This window comes from Pan troglodytes, chromosome 9 (genome assembly GCF_028858775.2).
Source record: "Pan troglodytes isolate AG18354 chromosome 9, NHGRI_mPanTro3-v2.0_pri, whole genome shotgun sequence".
In the NCBI taxonomy this organism is placed as follows: domain Eukaryota; kingdom Metazoa; phylum Chordata; class Mammalia; order Primates; family Hominidae; genus Pan; species Pan troglodytes.
Window position 1 is genome coordinate 8,371,528 of NC_072407.2, and position 19,536 is coordinate 8,391,063.

The 19,536-nt window shown below is 38.4% G+C and overlaps 1 protein-coding gene across 1 annotated transcript; it reads right to left on the reverse strand.

Moving 5' to 3' along the window:
• Positions 1 to 603: 603 nt before the first annotated feature.
• On the reverse strand, positions 604 to 1,463 carry LOC112204801 (RNA polymerase II subunit A C-terminal domain phosphatase SSU72 like protein 2-like). The gene has a single exon (XM_054661949.2). It carries the CDS (start codon positions 1,417 to 1,419, stop codon positions 835 to 837), a length of 585 nt encoding a protein of 194 aa, XP_054517924.2. The 5' UTR covers positions 1,420 to 1,463; the 3' UTR covers positions 604 to 834.
• Between the last annotated feature and the right edge of the window lie 18,073 nt (positions 1,464 to 19,536).

The following is a 19,536-nucleotide window of genomic DNA, read 5'->3' on the forward strand; positions in this document are numbered from 1 at the left end:
TCATACCAATGAACATTTTGAACCTAATAAAATTTTCACTGTGAAAGATCCATTTTTTTCAGTGTAATTCATAAGGTTTAAACAAAAGCATGTCGCTTAGTGGCTTGAAATGCATCCCCCAAACAGAAATAAGAATATACTTTTTATTTACATTTTTTATTTCATTTAATTTGATGACCTATGATTTGAGCAGATAATTCCAAATTTTACAATAATATGTAGTTCATTATCCAACTTGGATTTTACTTATTAAAGTGAGCATTAGTAAAAAAGATATAATCTATATGTAAAAACATTTATCTGTTCAAACATGCAATATTATACTCTTATTAAAGAAGAACAACATTTAAGTTAACATACCACACTCCATTGGTCTCAACTAACTTCAAAAATTTAAAAATTAAAAAAAATCACTCAAATTGAGAAAAGGAAGTTTATTTAAAAGGTGCTTATCTATACAATGTTATTTATCTGCTGAACACCCTTAAACAAATCATTTTTCCAGCAGTCCATTATCAGCTCGCTTTGCTCCTGTGGAAAATGGCGTCATGGTGGGCTAGCTTCCTTGTAGAATGATATAAGCATTAAATAAGTTATGCCATGTAATGCACCTAGAACAATGCCAAGCATTTTTCAGTGCTTTTAAAAATGTTAGTCCTTCTCATTTCCCGTAAAATATTTTCTTGGTAATAGTCTCTTTCCAGGTGATGTGTATAAAAGTAACACAAACAGTACTCAGTGGAAGGTCTTTGCAGATGCTTCTCACAATAAATCCGGACTAAAGTCCCATGCCTAAGTTCTTACTGAGGAAGGGGACAAAGCCAGCCCAGATGTTCAGTAGAAGCAGACGGTGTGAAGAAAGCTTTTTCCTGCCTTCTCCTCCATTTGCAACAGCAGCTCCGCCAGATTGTCTTCCATGTCATCTGACTGCTGCAGACACTGGCAAATCTCAGAGATGAGGAAAGCTCCCAGGGTGGCATCTTCCAGGGTATCTTGGATGTCCATGTTGATCACGTGCACAGGCTGAAAGGTCTGCTGTTCTCTGGAACACAGATCTTCCACCACTGTGTCATAGACCCTCTCCTCACAGGTGAAGATGACATCAAAGAAATCAGTGCAGTCCTGAAATCTTTCTGGACCGGGCTTGATTCTCTCATTTCTTCCCAAGATGTGTAATATTCCGTTGCGGGTGTAGCATTCTCTATCTTTCCTGAGGAGGTCATTGTACATCTCCTTATATGTTGTTGCAAAATCATAAACTACAGGACGATCGGGTCTTGGTCCTGGTAGCCTCACATGAGATTCAGTTCCAAAAGACCGGACACTTAGCCCTTTTCTCCTGAGGATGCTGTGGGCCTCCATGCTCCTGTTGACATTGCTCACGCACACCACAGCCACCCTGAGTGTGGAGGAGAGCATGATGCCGGCCACTGGGAACCAGAGAGACACAGGCACCTCAGCTGCTGCAGGGACTCGGAGCCAAGGAGACGACCACCTATACTCAGGTCTTTCACATGAGCTAATGTGGAGGCACAGGAGGCAGGTTTATATTGAGTCACCTTAATTAGTGGGTGGAGACTTCATGACTTCTGGATTGATTAGGTTGTGATAATCGTCTCCTAACTCATCACAAGAACAATCAAGATGATTAAATTACCTAAAGCATTAACTCTCCACAAAGGTGGCACCACCCAGTCTGGATTCATTTAAAATCTGGAGTTTGCTCTGGTGGTTCTCCTAGTGAATGGGGGCTGCTATTGACAATGGCCAAGACAATTAAGCTACCTGCAAGCATGTCATAGGACTCTCCAGTGACCTTCAGACATGAAATTGGATGATAAACATGTTGACAATGTCCAAGGCTGCACCCTATTTAATTATAAATTAAAAGTGTTGTTGCTTGTTTTAATTTTCATAGTGTTCGAGAAATGCAATTGCATAAATCACAGGACCATTGTATATAGTTTTGTCCAGAAATTCACAAAATTTTTCACCAATACAAAAAAAATCCCATTCTCAACAACATATCTGCTTATGGTATTTTAAGAGTTATTCAACACAACATTTTCTGCATTTGATATTACTGAAATCATAATGATTCTTCAGGGAATGCAGGAATTGATGCAATCCTCTGCCTCCAAGTACAGCTGTGTTTGAGCTTTTCTATACTTAAATGCAATGTTTAGAATTTTTTTCGTAGTTGTATAATTTATCAAGAAAATAAACAAGTTTTTAAAATTATGAATGGGATTTCAAAAAATAAGATAATCATGTCACTTTTAGATTGATTATATTATGATAATGGACTGCAAAGTAATTACAAGAACAATCAAAATGATTAAATTCCTATTTCAGTAACTCTCCACAAAGGTGGCCCCACCCAGTCAGGATTGATTTATAGGTGAGCTGTGTTTGCTGTCGCTCACTGATTTACCAAATATTGGGTAAATAATAATTTTTTTTTTTTTTTGAGGAGTCTCGCTCTGTCAGCTAGGCTGGAGTGCAGTGGCACACTGTCGACTCACTGCAACCTCTACCTCGGAGGTTCAAGGGATTCTCCTGTCTCAGCCTCTCAAGTAGCTGAAGACTACAGGCACGCGGCACCACACCTGGTTAATGTTTGTATTTTTAGTAGAGATGGGGTTTCACCATATTGGTCAGGCTGGTTTTGTACTTCCCACCTCAAGTGATCTGCCCGCTTTGGTCTCCCAAAGTGCTGGGATTACAGGCAAGAGCCACTGTGTCCAGCCTCAAATAATATCATTTTATTATAATATTAAGTTAAAAAATTGACTTCTGGCAGGCCAGTGTCTGCGTGGGGTTTGCATATTCTCCCCATGTCTTTGTGGTTTTTCTCTGGATACTCTTGTTTCCTCCCACATCCCAAAGATGTGCACATTAGATGAACTGACATCTCTATGGTCCCAGTATGGGGGTGTGCCCAGAGCCCCGGATGGGGTCCTGTCCAGCGTTGGTTCCTGCCTCACACCTTGAGCTGCCGGTAGGTTCCAGCCACCTGCCACTCTGAACTGGAATCAGCAGGTTGGAAAATGAAGGAATGAATACAAATTATTGAAAAATAAAAATTCATAAAACGTGGTAATCATACAAATGCAAGACAATAACGATGAAAGTACAAGATAGATCAGCCAGCCTGCCGTGTCTGTCATTGTTGATTTTTTAACTGTGTAGTAGTAGGAGGTGCTCCTTACAATTTTTTCTCTGCAAGCATTTATTCCTTGATTTAACTTACCACAACTACGACCGCCATCACTCACTGACTCACCAAAAATTGGGTGAATAATAATCTTAGTAGGTTTTATTAGACTTTCTTAAATGTATGTACAGGTCACATTTATTTCTAAGTTTAATACTCTAAGTGCGTTGAATCTTCATTTAGAAGTTTGGTGATGTTTTTGTGACTCTTGTTCATATCAATTAGCCTATGATAAAATTAATTTTATTATACAGCATTTCACTTGAAGTCATCGTTTTGGGCACGGTGGCTCATGCCTGTAATCCCAGCACTTTGGGAGGCTGAGGCGGGTGGATCACCTGAGGTCCAGAGTTCGAGACCAGCCTGGCCAACATGGTGAAAGCCTGTCTCTACTAAAGAAATACAAAAAATGTTCCGGGCGTGGTGGCGGGTGCCTGTAATTCTGGCTACTCTGGAGGGCTGAGGCAGGAGAATTGTTTGAATCCGGGAGGCGGAGGTTGCAGTGAGCAGAGATCATGCCATTGCACTCCAGCCTGGGTGAGAAGAGTGAAACTCCGTCTCAAAATAAACAAACAAACCAACAAACAAATTAGTAAACACCTGAAAGTTTCTCAAAGTGTGTTCCCAGACTAGCAGCATTAGCATTAATTGGGAACATGTAAAAAATGAAAATTTAGACCGCAAACCACTGAATCACAAACTCTAGTGGTGAAGCCCAGAGATCTGTGTTCTTTCCTTTACATTTCCATGAGATGTTCTTCAGGTTCACATAAGTGATAATGTTTTGAAAGTGTTCTCTCAAGTAGGTTTCTCTGTGTGGGACACAGGAGATAAACTGAATTGCTGTGTATCTTTCCTTCACCCTGACAGAGCGGCCACATCTCAGCTGGGTACAGGATTGTTGGGCTGTAGTCCTTTCTCTCAATAGTCCTTAACTGGTATGCCACTGTCCGTTCCAGCGTTGGAGATAAAAAGTCTAATTCCAGCATCATTCTTCTCCTGTAGATAATATGCTCTTTTTAAAAATATATATATATTTATTATACTTGATTTCTAGGGTACATGTGCACAACGTGCAGGTTTCTTACACATGTATACATGTGCCATGTTGGTTTGCTGCACCCATTAACTCATCATTTACATTAGGTAAATCTCCTGATGCTTTCCGTCTGCACCCCCTGCCCACACCACGACAGGCCCCATTGTGTGATGTTCCCCTTCCTGTGTCCAAGTGTTCTCATTGTTCAGTTCCCACCTGTGAACAAGAACCTGTGGTGTTTGGTTTTTCGTTCTTGCGATAGTTTGCATGATGGAACTAGAAATACCACTTGACCCAGCCATCCCATTACTGGGTATATACCCAAAGGATTATAAATCAGGCTGCTGTAAAGGCACATGCACACCTATGTTTATTGCTATTCACAATAGCAAAGACTTGGAACCAACCCAAATGTCCATCAGTGATAGACTGGATTAAGAAAATGTGGCACATATACATCATGGAATACTATGCAGCCATAAAAAAGGACGAGTTCATGTCCTTTGTAGGGACATGGATGAAGCTGGAAACATGTTCTTTTTAACTGGATGTTTGTAGGATTTTTCTCTTTCTCCTTAGAGTTCAAAATTTTTACTAGCAGATGCCTCAGTGTTTCTTATTTCTCTTCACTCTAGTCCAGTATTTCTCCATTTTTTCATCAATCCCAAGTTATGGAGTCTTTTTAGACACTTTTTTCTAATTGCCATCTCATAAAATTGTAATAGTAATCCCAGCTACTTGGGAGGCTGAGGCATGAGAATTGCTTGAGCCTGGGAGGTGGACTTTGCAGTGAGTTGAGACCATGCCACTGCACTCCAGCCTGGGTGACAGAGGCAGACTGTGTCTCAAAAATAAATAACAAAATGGTCTGTTAGATCCATTTGGTCCAATATTGAGTTTAGGTCCTGAATATCTTTGCTATTTTTCTGCCTTGATGATCTATCTAATCCTGTCAGTGGAGTGTTGAAATCTCCCACTATTTTTGTGTGGGATTCTAAGTCTCTTTGTAGGTTTCTAAGAACTTGCATTATGAATCTGGGTGCTCCTGTGTTGAGTGCATATATATTTAGGATAGTTAGGTCTTCATGTTGAATTGAAGCCTTTACTATTATGTAATGCCCTTCTCCATTCTCAGGAGATGGGCGTGGTGCAGAAGTTCAGGGATCCGGGAAATATTGAAGTATAATAGATAAACAACTTGTAGCATGTCTGTATTTATTCAGTGCCTGACTGAGAATCTAGTACATAGTAAATACACATAATCATTCTTTCCCTGCCTCTCAGGTTCCATTCTCCCCATCTCTAAATTCAGTTTTCAGAGTAGGAAGATTTACTCCCATTTTTGTTCCTGCAGTACCCTCTAAGTAATGGCTGAAATTGTTTCAAAAATAAAATTGTGCGACAAGAGCCCAATAGAGGCTCCTTAGGATGTGCCTGCTGTGGACAGCAACTACCACCAGGTCAGCCTGTGATCACAGAAGCACTATGAAGATATACAATACCCCGAAGAAATTCGCCCTTCTGAAGGAGGTGGAATACATCAAAACAGATATGAAAATGCCATTGGAGGTTGATGGCCAAGTGTGTGCAGCACTATGCTGACAATGTAACAGCCAGAAGAAAAGATCAAATGAAGCAATGTAAATCTTAAATAGAAAAGAGAAGCCTGAAGAGGACCTGCTAAGCTAAGGATGGCCATTTGGTACTTTGAGAGTAAAGAGGATTTTGCTTCTGGGAGGCAAAGAAGAGAGGTTAAAGAGCTCAATGACTGGAGCCTGGCCTATGGATGAAATTGTGGGTACCTGAGTAGTTGTTTATCTACTCAACCTAATCTAGACAACTTCTCAAATGCCTCATGAATGTTCTCCTGTCTCGGTCCAGGTATCTTCAGCATCTCAGAGAATTAACTTCCATTGCCCTTCTTTGTGTTCATGAGATAATTACCCTTATTCAAGGTATTTAAAAAAATCATCTCTCCGGCCGGGTGCGGTGGCTCACGCCTGTAATCCCAGCACTTTGGGAGGCCATGGTGGGCGGATCACGAGGTCAGGAGATCCAGACCATCCTGGCTAACACGGTGAAACCCCGTCTCTACTAAAAATACAAAAAATTAGCCGGGCGTTGTGGCGGGCGCCTGTAGTCCCAGCTACTCGGGAGGCTGAGGCAGGAGAATGGCGTGAACCCAGGAGGTGGAGCTTGCAGTGAGCCAAGATTGTGCCACTGCACTCCAGCCTGGGCGACAGAGCCAGGCTCCGTCTCAAAAAAAAAAAAAAAAATCATCTCTCCAATGTGTCAGCAATGTGCCTGTGACAACGTTCACCTCATAAATGATTTCTTCTCTCTGACTTCACAAAAAGTCTGATTATCAGAGGACCTATCTCAGGAATAGGAGTATGTTAGATTACCTGGCAATGTTTCCCCTAACTGATTTAAGAGTTTCTGAGGTCTGAGAATTATAGTTTTTCTTTGTGTTTTTCCAGATCTCAGTACATCACAGCACAGTGCAACTCCTCAAAATGTTTAACAAAACAACCAAATGACAAAATATTGGATGAGTGTGAAGTATCAGGGCAGGGTAGCCGTAAATAAGTCCCTTTAATACCTTGGATATTTACAGTAGTCAGGATCAGAGCCAATGTAGAACCTTCTTTGGAGGGGCTCCGGGGTCAGAGTTCTTTGGCACACTGAGAGGTAAAAAGGGTCCCCATGCCCAGAGTCTCCTCATTCTGCCATCCCAGACAGCATTTTCCATTCTACTGGCATAGCCCGTATTTATGACTGTGGTTTGGTGGTGTGCTGGTAACCCAGCTAAAATACACACACAAAGATCAGTCAGTCAATTAAAGCCCTGCATTGTAGTGTTTGCCAGTTTTGGCAGTGTATGTACTCCCACCAAGGTCATTTTCAACGTATCAACATGACATCGCTGAATGTGAAGTTTGCAATGAATATGCACAGATGAGCCAGTACAAGTGGCTCCACCCCACACTGCTTTAGTCTCTCCAACTCTGTCTAGCCAAGTCCAGACAATAGTACTAGTATTTTCAGCCACCTACTTTAGGTCCCATAACATCTAGTGTAGATAGGGCCTTTCCTATGTAGACTGTAATTTTACTCACAGCAATAAAAAAAATCACTTACCTGTTTTAAATGGAGTTCTCTTGGGCTAGAATGGGGTGAGTGACAACGAGGCTGTCAGAATGATGGGTGACAGGGAACTGAGATTTTATGTGCTGGCCTGAAAGCCTGAGGGGCTGCTATTATTCCAGGGAGCCCAAATATAGAACCGTCTTTTCAACATCTCCTCAATTCCGTACATGTTGGCCAAGTCATTATGGCTCCAAGCCTGCCCAGTCCACCTTTTTCTCTAAACCTCCATCCCTTCTTAAGTATGCTCATGTACTTATTCCTAACAAAAGAGTGTTAGCATTGCCAGAACAGTTATTCCTGTTTCCATTTTATGGGATCTAGGATTAATTTTAAAAAGAAAATTAATGCCATTTTCTTTTTAAAATTTTACATATTTTAATTTTTTTTTGTAGAGATGGGGTCTCCCTATGTTGCCCAGGCTGGTCTTGATTTCCTGGCCTCAAGTGATCCTCTCATCTTGGCTTTCCAAAATGCTGGGATTACAGGCATGAGCCACCATGCCCGGCCTGAAAATCATATTAATTACTTAAAAAACACTTTTTATCAAAAGTGTTTCTTTGGAACTTGAATTAAATAACATTTTCAAAAAAGCCATTTAAACTTTAGTATTTGTAATAGTAATATTTTAAATATTTACATGGGAATACCTCAATATCGCTTAAAAATCAATTTTCCCTACTTCTGTAAGTCAAGGCCAACTATGAAAAACATTCTGTACCCTCTTTTTCTTTGGCCACCAAATAATCCACGTTTAATTTTCAGTTATCTTATTCACTAATCTTCTTCCTGCTGATAAACTTATCTCTTTCTTTATGTATCCTTTTCATATCTTTTTATTTAATTAGTCCAAGTAAGTGTATATATACATATTTGTAAAGGAGAAACAGTTTCATGTTTAAGAAATATCTTTTTGTTTGTCACAGAGTATTTCTCCATTCCAGGGACATGTTTAGTGGTAATAATAGTAATTGGGTGCTAATGATTTGGCTGGTGGGGACTCTGACCATCTCTGGTCTTGGTTGGTTGAACTGCGAGCAGAGGCTAGAAAACTGTTTACCATGAAGACCTTTTAGAAGCCTCCTGTTGGATTTTGAATTTGACCCACCAAGTGAGTTTAGTTGAGGGCTAAATAGGAGGATGGTCTTTCTTGGAGCTGAACAGTTTTTCTCAACATTCTGCTAGTAGTGCATGACCCATTGGCATGACTGTTAAAGTGCCCCACATCTGCTTAGCATCCTCCAAGATCCTTTGGGTGTGTTCCACAAGATCCTTTGGCTCTTGTAAATAATTAGCACTCCCAAGAGTGCCCTGTGGGACCCTCAGGTTTTTTGCCATTCCAGAACTGCATTGTTTTCAACTGACCAACTTGCTCGCTGGGCCATGTCTCTTTCTCTGATCACATTCAAATGTTAAGCTCCGCTAAAATTTAGATTTTTTTTTGAGACAGGGTCTTGCTCTGTCACCCAGGCTAGAGTGCAGTGGCGCGATCTCAGCTCTTGGCTTACTGCAACCTCCACCACTGCCCCCGCCACCCCTCCTGCTTTCAAATGATCCTCCCACCTCAGCCTCCAGAGTAGCTGGGACTGCAGGCGTGTACCACCATGCCCAGCCAAGTTGTTTTGTATTTTTAGTAGAGATGGGGCTCACCATGTTGCCCAGGCTAGTCTTGAACTCCTGAGTGCAAGCAATCTGCCTGCCTTGGCCTCCTGAAGTGCTGGGATAACTCACGAGAGTCATTGTGCCCAGCCATAAAATTTAGATATTTTATGCTTTGTTTTAGTGTTATGATAAATAAAATTGTTTGTAATGGTATTTTAAATTGTTTGCTGATTTTATATAAAGTATAATTTATTTTTGTATTTTAAACTTGGTGTCCCTGACCTTGCTAAATCCATTTATTTATCCCAAGTGTTATGTAGATTCTTAGGATTTTTTTTTTTACTTACGCAGCCATGTTATCTCTTAAGAAATACAGGTTTACATCCTCCTTTCTGACCTGAATATCTTTTATTTAGGTGTTATTATTTGATTTTTCCTTGTTTTTACAATTTACTTGTGCATACACTGACTGAAGGACATCTTGATTGCCAATTTTGGCAACTATGAATAAAGCTGCTATAAATATCTGTCTGCAGGTTTTTGTGTGGACACACATTTTTTACTCATTTGGGCAAATACCCAGGAGCATGATTGCTGGATTGTATGGTAAGAGTATGCTTAGTTTTGTAAGAAACTGCCAAGCTGCCTTCTCAAGTGGCTGTACCATTTTGCATTCCCATCAGCAGTGAATGAGAGCTCCTGCTGTTCCACATCCTCCCCAGCATGTACTGTTGTCAGTGTTTTGGATTTTCACCATTCTAATAGGTATGTAGTGGTATCTCATGTTGTGTAAATTTGTCATTCTCCAATGACATGTTGTTGACTACCTTTTCATATGCTTCTTTGCCATCTGTGTATCTTCTTTGATGAGATGTCTGTCCAGATCTTTTGCCTTTTTAATTTTTTTGAGACAGTCTCTGTCACCCAGGCTGAAGTGCAGTGCCCACAGAGAGAACTGCCACAGGGGCAGAGTCACACAGAGAGGGTAATGCGTAGTGGAGCCACCTCACAGTTCCACTTGGGTAATGCCCAAGAGAACTGTAGGGCTGGGCTGCTCCCAACACTCCAGACCTGTAGAATCACCAACGTGCAATTCTAGCTCGAGAGAGCCACAGGCACTGAAGTCCAACCTGTGAAAGCTGCAGCATGGGCTGCATCCGGCAAAGACATGGAGGTCGGGTCCCCTGAAGCCTTGGGACCCAACCGCCACCCCAGTGTGTCTGGAAGGCAGGGCATGGAGTCAAAAATTATTCTCAAGCTTAAAGTTTTAATGTTATTTACCTTGTTTGGATTTGGGTTTACTTGGGACCCATTACCCCCCTTTTTTTTCTTGGCTATTTCTCCCTTTTGGAATGAAAGTGTCTAGTCTATGCTTGTCTCACCATTGTATTTTGGAAACACATAATTTATTTGATTTCACAGGCTCACAGCTGGAGAGAAACTTGCCTCAGGATGAATTGTACCTTGGGTCTCACTCATATCTGATTTAGATGAGACTCTAGACCTTAGAATTTTGAATTGGTACTGGAATGAGTTATAACTTTTTGGGGCTATTAAGATGGAATGAATGTATTTTGTGTGTGAGAAGGAAATGAATTTGGTGGGCTAAGGATGGAAAGTTATGGTCTGAATATATTCCCCAAAATTCATGTGTTAAAACTCAACCACCAATGTGATAATATTAAGAGGCAAGGCTTTTAGGAAGTGATGAAGTCGTGAGAGCAGAGCCTTCCTAAATGGAATTAGTGAACTTATCAAAGGGCTGGAGGGAACTAGCCTAGGCCCTTTTTGCTCTTCTGTTTCTTTTGTCTTGTGAAGATACAGTGTTCAAGGTGGCATCTTGGAAGAACAGACTAGGCCCTCACCAGATGCCAAACCTGCAAGCACCTTGATTTTGCACTTTCCAGGCTCAAAAACTGTGAGGAATAGTTTCTATTATTTATAAATTGTCCAGTCTCAGGCATTTTGTTATAACAGTAGAAATAGACTAAGAGAGTAACACTAGAGGTCATTAAACATGTGGTTTATTCAGGATCATTATAACAACAACAAAGCGTAAACCATCTCAACTCCTGACTAGATTGATCAATACCCATGCTGAATGCCTAGCAAAAGACAAGGTCTTTTTTTCTTTTTTTATTATACTTTAAGTTTCAGGGTATATGTGCACAACGTGCAGGTTTGTTACGTATGTATACATGTGCCATGTTGGTGTGCTGCACCCAGTAACTGGTCATTTAACATTAGGTATATCTCCTAATGCTATCCCTCCCCTCTCTGCCCTCCCCGCACTCCAAAACAGGCCCCGGTGTGTGATGTTCCCCTTCCTGTGTCCATGTATTCTCATTGTTCAATTCCTACCTCTGAGTGAGAACATTCGGTGTTTGGTTTTTTGTCCTTGCGATAGTTTGCTGAGAATGATGGTTTCCAGCTTCATCCATGTCCCTACAAAGGACATGAACTCAACATTTTTTATGGCTGCATAGTATTCCATGGTGTATATGTGCCACGTTTTCTTAATCCAGTCTATCATTGTTGGACATTTGGGTTGGTTCCAAGTCTTTGCTATTGTGAATAGTGCCGCAATAAACATACGTGTGCATGTGTCTTTATAGCAGCATGATTTATAATCCTTCGGGTATATACCCAGTAATGGGATGGCTGGGTCAAATGGTATTTCTAGTTCTACATCCCTGAGGAATTGCCACACTGACTTCCACAATGGTTGAACTAGTTTACAGTCCCACCAACAGTGTAAAATGTTCCTATTTCTCCACATCCTCTCTCGCACCTGTTGTTTCCTGACTTTCTAATGATCGCCATTCTAACTGGTGTGAGGTGGTATCTCATTGTGGTTTTGATTTGCATTTCTCTGATGGCCAGTGACGATGAGCATTTTTCCATGTGTCTGTTGGCTGCATAAATGTCTTCTTTTGAGAAGTGTCTGTTCATATCCTTTGCCCACTTTTTGATGGGATTGTTTGTTGTTTTCTTGTAAATTTGTTGGAGTTCATTGTAGATTGTGGATATTAGCCCTTTGTCAGATGAGTAGATTGCAAAAATGTTCTCCCATTCTGTAGGTTGCCTGTTCACTCTGATGGTAGTTTCTTTTGCTGTGCAGAAGCTCTTTAGTTTAGTTAGATCCGATTTGTCAATTTTGTCTTTTGTTGCCATTGCTTTTGGTGTTGGCCTTGCCCATGCCTATGTCCTGAATGGTATTGCCTAGGTTTTCTTCTATGGTTTTAGGTCTAACATTTAAGTCTTTAATCCATCTTGAATTAATTTTTGTATAAGGTGTAAGGAAGGGATCCAGTTTCAGCTTTCTACATATGGCTAGCCAGTTTTCCCAGCACCATTGATTAAATAGGGAATCCTTTCCCCATTGCTTGTTTTTGTCAGGTTTGTCAAAGATCAGATGGTTGTAGATATGCAGCATTATTTCTGAGGGCTTTGTTCTGTTCCATTGGTCTAGATCTCTGTTTTGGTACCAGTACCATACTGTTTTGGTTACTGTAGCCTTGCAGTATAGTTTGAAGTCAGGTAGCGTGATGCCTCCAGCTTTGTTCTTTTGGCTTAGGATTGACTTGGCGATGCGGGCTCTTTTTTGGTTCCATATGAACTTTAAAGTAGTTTTTTCCAATTCTGTGAAGAAAGTCATTGGTAGCTTGATGGAGATGGCATTGAATCTGTAAATTACCTTGGGCAGTATGGCCATTTTGATGATATTGATTCTTCCTACCCATGAGCATGGAATGTTCTTCCATTTGTTTGTATCCTCTTTTATTTCATTGAGCAGTGGTTTGTAGTTCTCCTTGAAGAGGTTCTTCACATCCCTTGTAAGTTGGATTCGTAGATATTTTATTCTCTTTGAAGAAATTGTGAATAGAGTTCACTCATGATTTGGCTCTCTGTTTGTCTGTTATTGGTGTATAAGAATGCTTCTGATTTCTGCGCATTGATTTTGTATCCTGAGACTTTGCTGAAGTTGCCTATCAGCTTAAGGAGATTTTGGGCTGAGACGATTGGGTTTTCTAGATATACAATCTTGTCATCTGCAAAGAGGGACAATTTGACTTCCTCTTTTCCTAATTGAATACCCTTTACTTCCTTCTCCTGCCTGATTTCCCTGGCCAGAACTTCGAATACTATGTTGAATAGGAGTGGTGAGAGAGGGCATCCCTGTCTTGTGCCAGTTTTCAAAGGGAATGCTTCCAGTTTTTGCCCATTCAGTATGACATTGGCTGTGGGTTTGTCATAGATAGCTCTTATTATTTTGAGATACGTCCCATCAGTACCTAATTGATTGAGAGTTTTTAGCATGAAGAGTTGTTGAATTTTGTCAAAGGTCTTTTCTGCATCTATTGAGTTAATCATATGGTTTTTGTCTTTGGTTCTGTTTATATGCTGGATTATGTTTATTGATTTGCATATGTTGAACCAGCCTTGCATCCCAGGGATGCAGCCCACTTGATCATGGTGGATAAGCTTTTTGATGTGCTGCTAGATTCAGTTTGCCAGTATTTTATTGAGGATTTTCACGTTGATGTTTATCAGGGATATTGGTCTAAAATTCTCTTTTTTTTGGTGTGTCTCTGCCAGGTTTTGGTAGCACGATGATGCTGGCCTCATCAAATGAGTTAGGGAGGATTCCCTCTTTTTCTATTGATTGGAATAATTTCAGAAGGAATGGTACCAGCTCCTCTTTGTACCTCTGGTAGAATTCGGCTGTGAATCCATCTGGTCCTGGATTTTTTTTGGTTGGTAAGCTATTAATTATTGCCTCAATTTCAGAGCCTGTTATTGGTCTATTCAGAGATTCAACTTCTTCCTGGTTTAGTCTTGGGTGGGTGTATGTGTCGAGGAATTTATCCATACCTTCTAGATTTTCTAGTTTATTTGCATAGAGGTGTTTATAGCATTCTCTGATGGTAGTTTGTATTTCTGTGAGATCAGTGGTGATATGCCCTTTATCATTTTTTATTGCATCTATTTGATTCTCCTCTCTTTTCTTCTTTATTAGTCTTGCTAGCAGTCTATCAATTGTGTTGATCTTTTCAAAAAACCAGCTCCTGGATTCATAGATTTTTTGAAGGGTTTTTTTTGTGTCTCTGTTTCCTTCAGTTCTGCTCTGATCTTAGTTATTTCTTGCCTTCTGCTAGCTTTTGAATGTGTTTGCTCTTGCTTCTCTAGCTCTTTTAATTGTGATGTTAGCGTGTCAATTTTAGATCTTTCCTGCTTTCTCTTGTTGGCATTTAGTGCTATAAATTTCCCTCTACACACTGCTTTGAATGTGTCCCAGAGATTCTGGTATGTTGTGTCTTTGTTCTCGTTTGTTTCAAAGAACATCTTTATTTCTGCCTTCGTGTCGTTATGTACCCAGTAGTCATTCAGGAGCAGGTTGTTCAGTTTCCATGTAGTTGAGCGGTTTTGAGTGAGTTTCTTAATCCTGAGTTCTAGTTTGATTGCACTGTGGTCTGAGAGACAGTTTATTATAATTTCTATTCTTTTACAGTTGCTGAGGAGAGCTTTACTTCCAAGTATGTGGTCAATTTTGGAATAAGTGCAGTGTGGTGCTGAGAAGAATGTATATTCTGTTGATTTGGGGTGGAGAGTTCTGTAGATGTCTATTAGGTCCACTTGGGGCAGAGCTGAGTTCAATTCCTGGATATCCTTGGTAACTTTCTGTCTCATTGATGTGTCTAATGTTGACAGTGGGGTATTAAAGTCTCCCATTATTATTGTGTGGGAGTCTAAGTCTCTTTATAGGTCTCTAAGGACTTGCTTTATGAATCTGGGTCCTCCTGTATTGGGTGCATATATATTTAGGATAGTTAGCTCTTCTTGTTGAATTGATCCCTTTACCATTATGTAATGGTCTTCTTTGTCTCTTTTGATCTTTGTTGGTTTAAAGTCTGTTTTATCAGAGACTAGAATTGCAACACCTGCATTTTTTTGTTTTCCATTTGCTTGGTAGATCTTCCTCCAACCCTTTATTTTGAGCCTATGTGTGTCTCTGCACATGAGATGGGTTTCCTGAATACAGCACCCCGATGGGTCTTGACTCTTTATCCAATTTGCCAGTCTGTGTCTTTTAATTGGAGCATTTAGCGCACTTACCTTTAGGGTTAATATTGTTATGTGTGAATTTGATCCTGTCTTTATGATGTTAGCTGGTTATTTTGCTCATTAGTTGATGCAGTTTCTTCCTAATCTCAATGGTCTTTACAATTTGGCATGTTTTTGCAGTGGCTGGTACCGGTTGTTCCTTTCCATGTTTAGTGCTTCCTTCAGGAGCTCTTTTAGGGCAGGCCTGGTGGTGACAAAATCTCTCAGCGTTTGCTTGTCTGTAAAGTATTTTATTTCTCCTTCACTTATGAAGCTTAGTTTGCAGGGATATGAAATTCTGGTTTGAAAATTCTTTTCTTTAAGAATGTTGAATATTGGCCCCCACTCTCTTCTGGCTTGTAGAGTTTCTGCCGAGAGATCAGCTGTTAGTCTGATGGGCTTCCCTTTGTGGGTAACCCGACCTTTCTCTCTGGCTGCCCTTAACATTTTTTCCTTCATTTCAACTTTGGTGAATCTGACAATTATGTGTCTTGGGTTGCTTTTGTTGAGGAGTATCTTTGTGCCATTCTCTGTATTTCCTGAATTTGAATGTTGGGCTGCCTTGCTAGATTGGGGAAGTTCTCCTGGAGAATATCCTGTCGAGTGTTTTCCAACTTGGTTCCATTCTCCCCGTCACTTTCAGGTATGCCAAATAGACATAGACTTGGTCTTTTCACATAGTCCCATATTTCTTGAAAGCTTTGTTCATTTCTTTTTATTCTTTTTTTTCTAAACTTCTCTTCTCACTTCATTTCTTTCATTTGATCTTCCATCACTGATACCCATTCTTCCAGTTGATCGAATCAGCTACTGAGGCTTGTGCATTCGTTATGTAGTTCTCGTGCCTTGGTTTTCAGCTCCATCAGGTCCTTTACAGACTTCTCTGCATTGGTTATTCTGACCTAAAATCATAAAAACCCTAGAAGAAAACCTAGGCAATACCATTCAGGACATAGGTATGGGCAAAGACTTCATGTTTAAAACATGATTTTAAAGAATATCAGAAATTTCCAGACTTGTTTATTTCTATCAATCCTGTTAGAGTGAATTTAGTCATTTCTAGGATTTTTAACAGCCTACAATTTCAATCAACAATTTTGTTGCTTCTCCTGAAGAGAGTATAGTGGTATGTGATGTATTTTATGTCATAGAGCTTTTTTTTACATGGGAAATAATAGTGCAGTTTGTGGTTTTATGTTGTCAATGATCATTTTTCTCTCCTCTTGTTTTAACCTCTCAGGAGCATTTGAAGATACTTTACTGTTCTGTCCTTGAATTATCTTCTCAGCTTTTATAGTATCAACTTGCTCCTATACCTCTCCAACAGTTTTCCAAGATTCAATCAGAAAAAAATCCATAAATCATATCTTCAAATCTTAACATTTTCATACTTGACCCTACATGATTAGATTTCTATTCACCTCATCTACTTTATCTTCTGCTTCACCTCCACAAATACTCTGCTACAACCATTTCTATTCCTTGAACTCCTTCATCTAATTTTAGAAGTCGGCTTTTTGAAATTTCTTTTTCCTGTGCCCCAAATACTCTCACTGCCTTTTTTTCTATGGCTTACTGCTTATTAGATAAGTTTCAGTCCACATATCCTGTTCTCAGTGAAAAGTTCTCTGGCTAGCCAATTTTGATTACATATACCTAAATAGGGAATGAAAGATTTTCAAGCCAAAATTCATAAAAGAACAACATCACAGATCAACCTTCGATGAATGGGGGAGTTTAGCCACCCATTCTCAGATCAGGCAGCTGGGTTCTAAAATAAGTTTTCAGTATTTATGTTAATCTCTTTAGAGATACCCCTGCTTTATTTTAACCTTATTAAAATGTTGATTATTTTGCCTAAAACTAATCTGTACCCTAAATCCTATACTAACTAAATCTTTTCATTTGTTTGTTGAAACACCCCATTGTTCCTCTGGTCTCCCTCTTTGCAATTAGTTAAAAAACAAAAACAAAAACAAAAGCCAAGACAACCCTGAATTTGTTGGATGACAAGCTTCTGTCTAAAGTCATAGATTGATTGGGCTGGGATAGTGTCATTGATATCTAACCTACTCCATTCAGGATTCTACTCAGGCTGAATTTTTTTTGAAAGCTAAACATTGCCTTGGGTACTTTGATCATGTACTTCTAGCTCTTGGAAGAAGGCCATCATTTTTGCAGAAATAACACCTCATTAAGAAATTTCTCCATTAAGAAATTATAATTTTCATTATGCAAAAATTTATGATTTAAATTATAACTCGCACTGGCATCTTTAATTTGACAATTTTTTTATTTAATTATTTTTAGTATAGTTGACAAGCAAAAATGATCCTAGCTTTCATAACATGTATTAACAATTTGTATATATTCTACCTGGCCAAGGGCATGTCAAATGTAAATAAGAAAACTTTAAGTATCTATCCCATATAAAAAAGTAACATAGAGCACATACAAAAATTTATGAATAATCATGTTTATGACAAGTTTATTGATACTGGCAAATCATCTGAAATAAATATTCAATAAGAATCTATAGGTTGGCTAAAATGATATATTTTGCAATATATTGTTTATGTGAAAATCTGTTAGGCAGTATTAAATAAAGTTAAATAAATTTGTGAAGTTTATTTTGTGCCAAAGGAAATTCTTGTCATGTAACATTAAGTAAAATATACTAATCATTATACAATATAGAAATACATGAAAATATGATTAAATAATGAAATGTTTTCAATATTAATAATTATTTTTATGAGTGTAATTGTTGGTAATTATAATATTATTACATTATATTTTTAAATAACATATTGTTGAAATATTACATATATCAATTTAAAATCTAAAATAAATGGAATAAAGACAGAGTAAGTAATAGACTTATATTAGAATCAGAACAAATCCTGAAGTTAAAAAGAGAAGGGAAACACCCAGAGAAAATGTTTGGTGACTTGACTATATAAAATGTAGGTCCTCCTATATAACTAGAATTAAAGAACGGATAAAATAAGGAAATTCTTGTAAAAAAGATTACTTTTTGGAAAAACTGTAAAATGTGAAATACAGTAGATGTTAAATATGAAAAAGTTACACTGGTAACTAATTATGATAAGCTCTTAAATTGTAATTTGCCGCTAGTTAAAATATGTTTCAAGTATGATAAATACTTGTTAAAAATATGTGTAAAATAATAGGGTATAAATTATTGAAATAAAAATGTTTGATTTCCAAATGCATTTAAAAGTTCAAGTAAGAGATAAACAGAATGTACCATAAACACAAGAGTAAAAAAAGGAAATTCTTTGTACATTTAAATATTTTCCAAATAGTCTACAATGAGAATTTCATACTTTTGCTGTTTAAAATGAAAAATTATTTTCTTGATTTAGTAACTGTTATGTTAGTAATGATAGTAGATGCAATAGATACTAGGGAAACAACAAACATTCACACACACAAATGCTCATACACATGAAAAACATATAACAATATACATTAAAATTTATTAAGAATGGATATCTAAGAACATCAAGAATTGGTAACCTTTATAATCATTTTATTTCCATTATTCTGTATTGGCTATTCTTAAAGAGTCACCATGATTTCTTCAAGTAAATAAATTTTATATTATTTTATTATAGAAAGTTTCAAATATACAGAAAATTAAAAAAAAATTATGATGACCAATTATATAGTCAACCACCAAGATTCTTTCATTAAATTTTAACTCTACTTGCTTTATCATATGAATGTTCCTTGATGTATGATGAGGTTACGTCCCAATAAAGTAATCATAAGTTGAAGATATTTAAAGTAAAAATGTATTTAATATACATAATCTATGTCATATTAAATGCAAGTAAGATTACCCCAATATGAATTATAATCACACTGTCAAAGTTCAAAAATAAAGATTCTGAAAGTGGCAGGGGAAAGAAACAAATAACTGATGAAAGAAATTGAAGAGGATACCAAAAAAAATGGAAAGATATTCCACCTTCATGGATTGGAAGAGCCAATATTGTTAAAATGTCCATACTACCCGAAGCAACCAACAGATTCAATGCAATCACTATCAAAATATCAATGGCATTCTTCACACAAATAAAAAAAATCCTAAAATGTATACGGAACCACAAAAGACCCAGAATAGCCAAAGCCATCCTAAGCAAAATGAACAAAACTGGGAGAGCCACATTACCTGACTTCAAATTATACTACAGAGCTATAGTAACCCAAACAGCATGCTATTGGCATGAAAACACACACATAGACCAATGGAACAGAATGAAGAACACAGAAACAAATCCACACACCTACAGTAAACTCATTTTTGACAAAGGTGCCAGGAACATACACTGGGGAAAAGGCAGTCTCTTCAACAAATGGTGCTAGGGAAACTAGGTATCCACATGCAAAAAAAAAA

What these genes read in the sequence shown, in the direction of transcription:
- LOC112204801 (XM_054661949.2), bottom strand. Translation starts at nt 1,419, where the DNA reads ATGCTCTCCTCCACACTCAGGGTGGCTGTGGTGTGCGTGAGCAATGTC.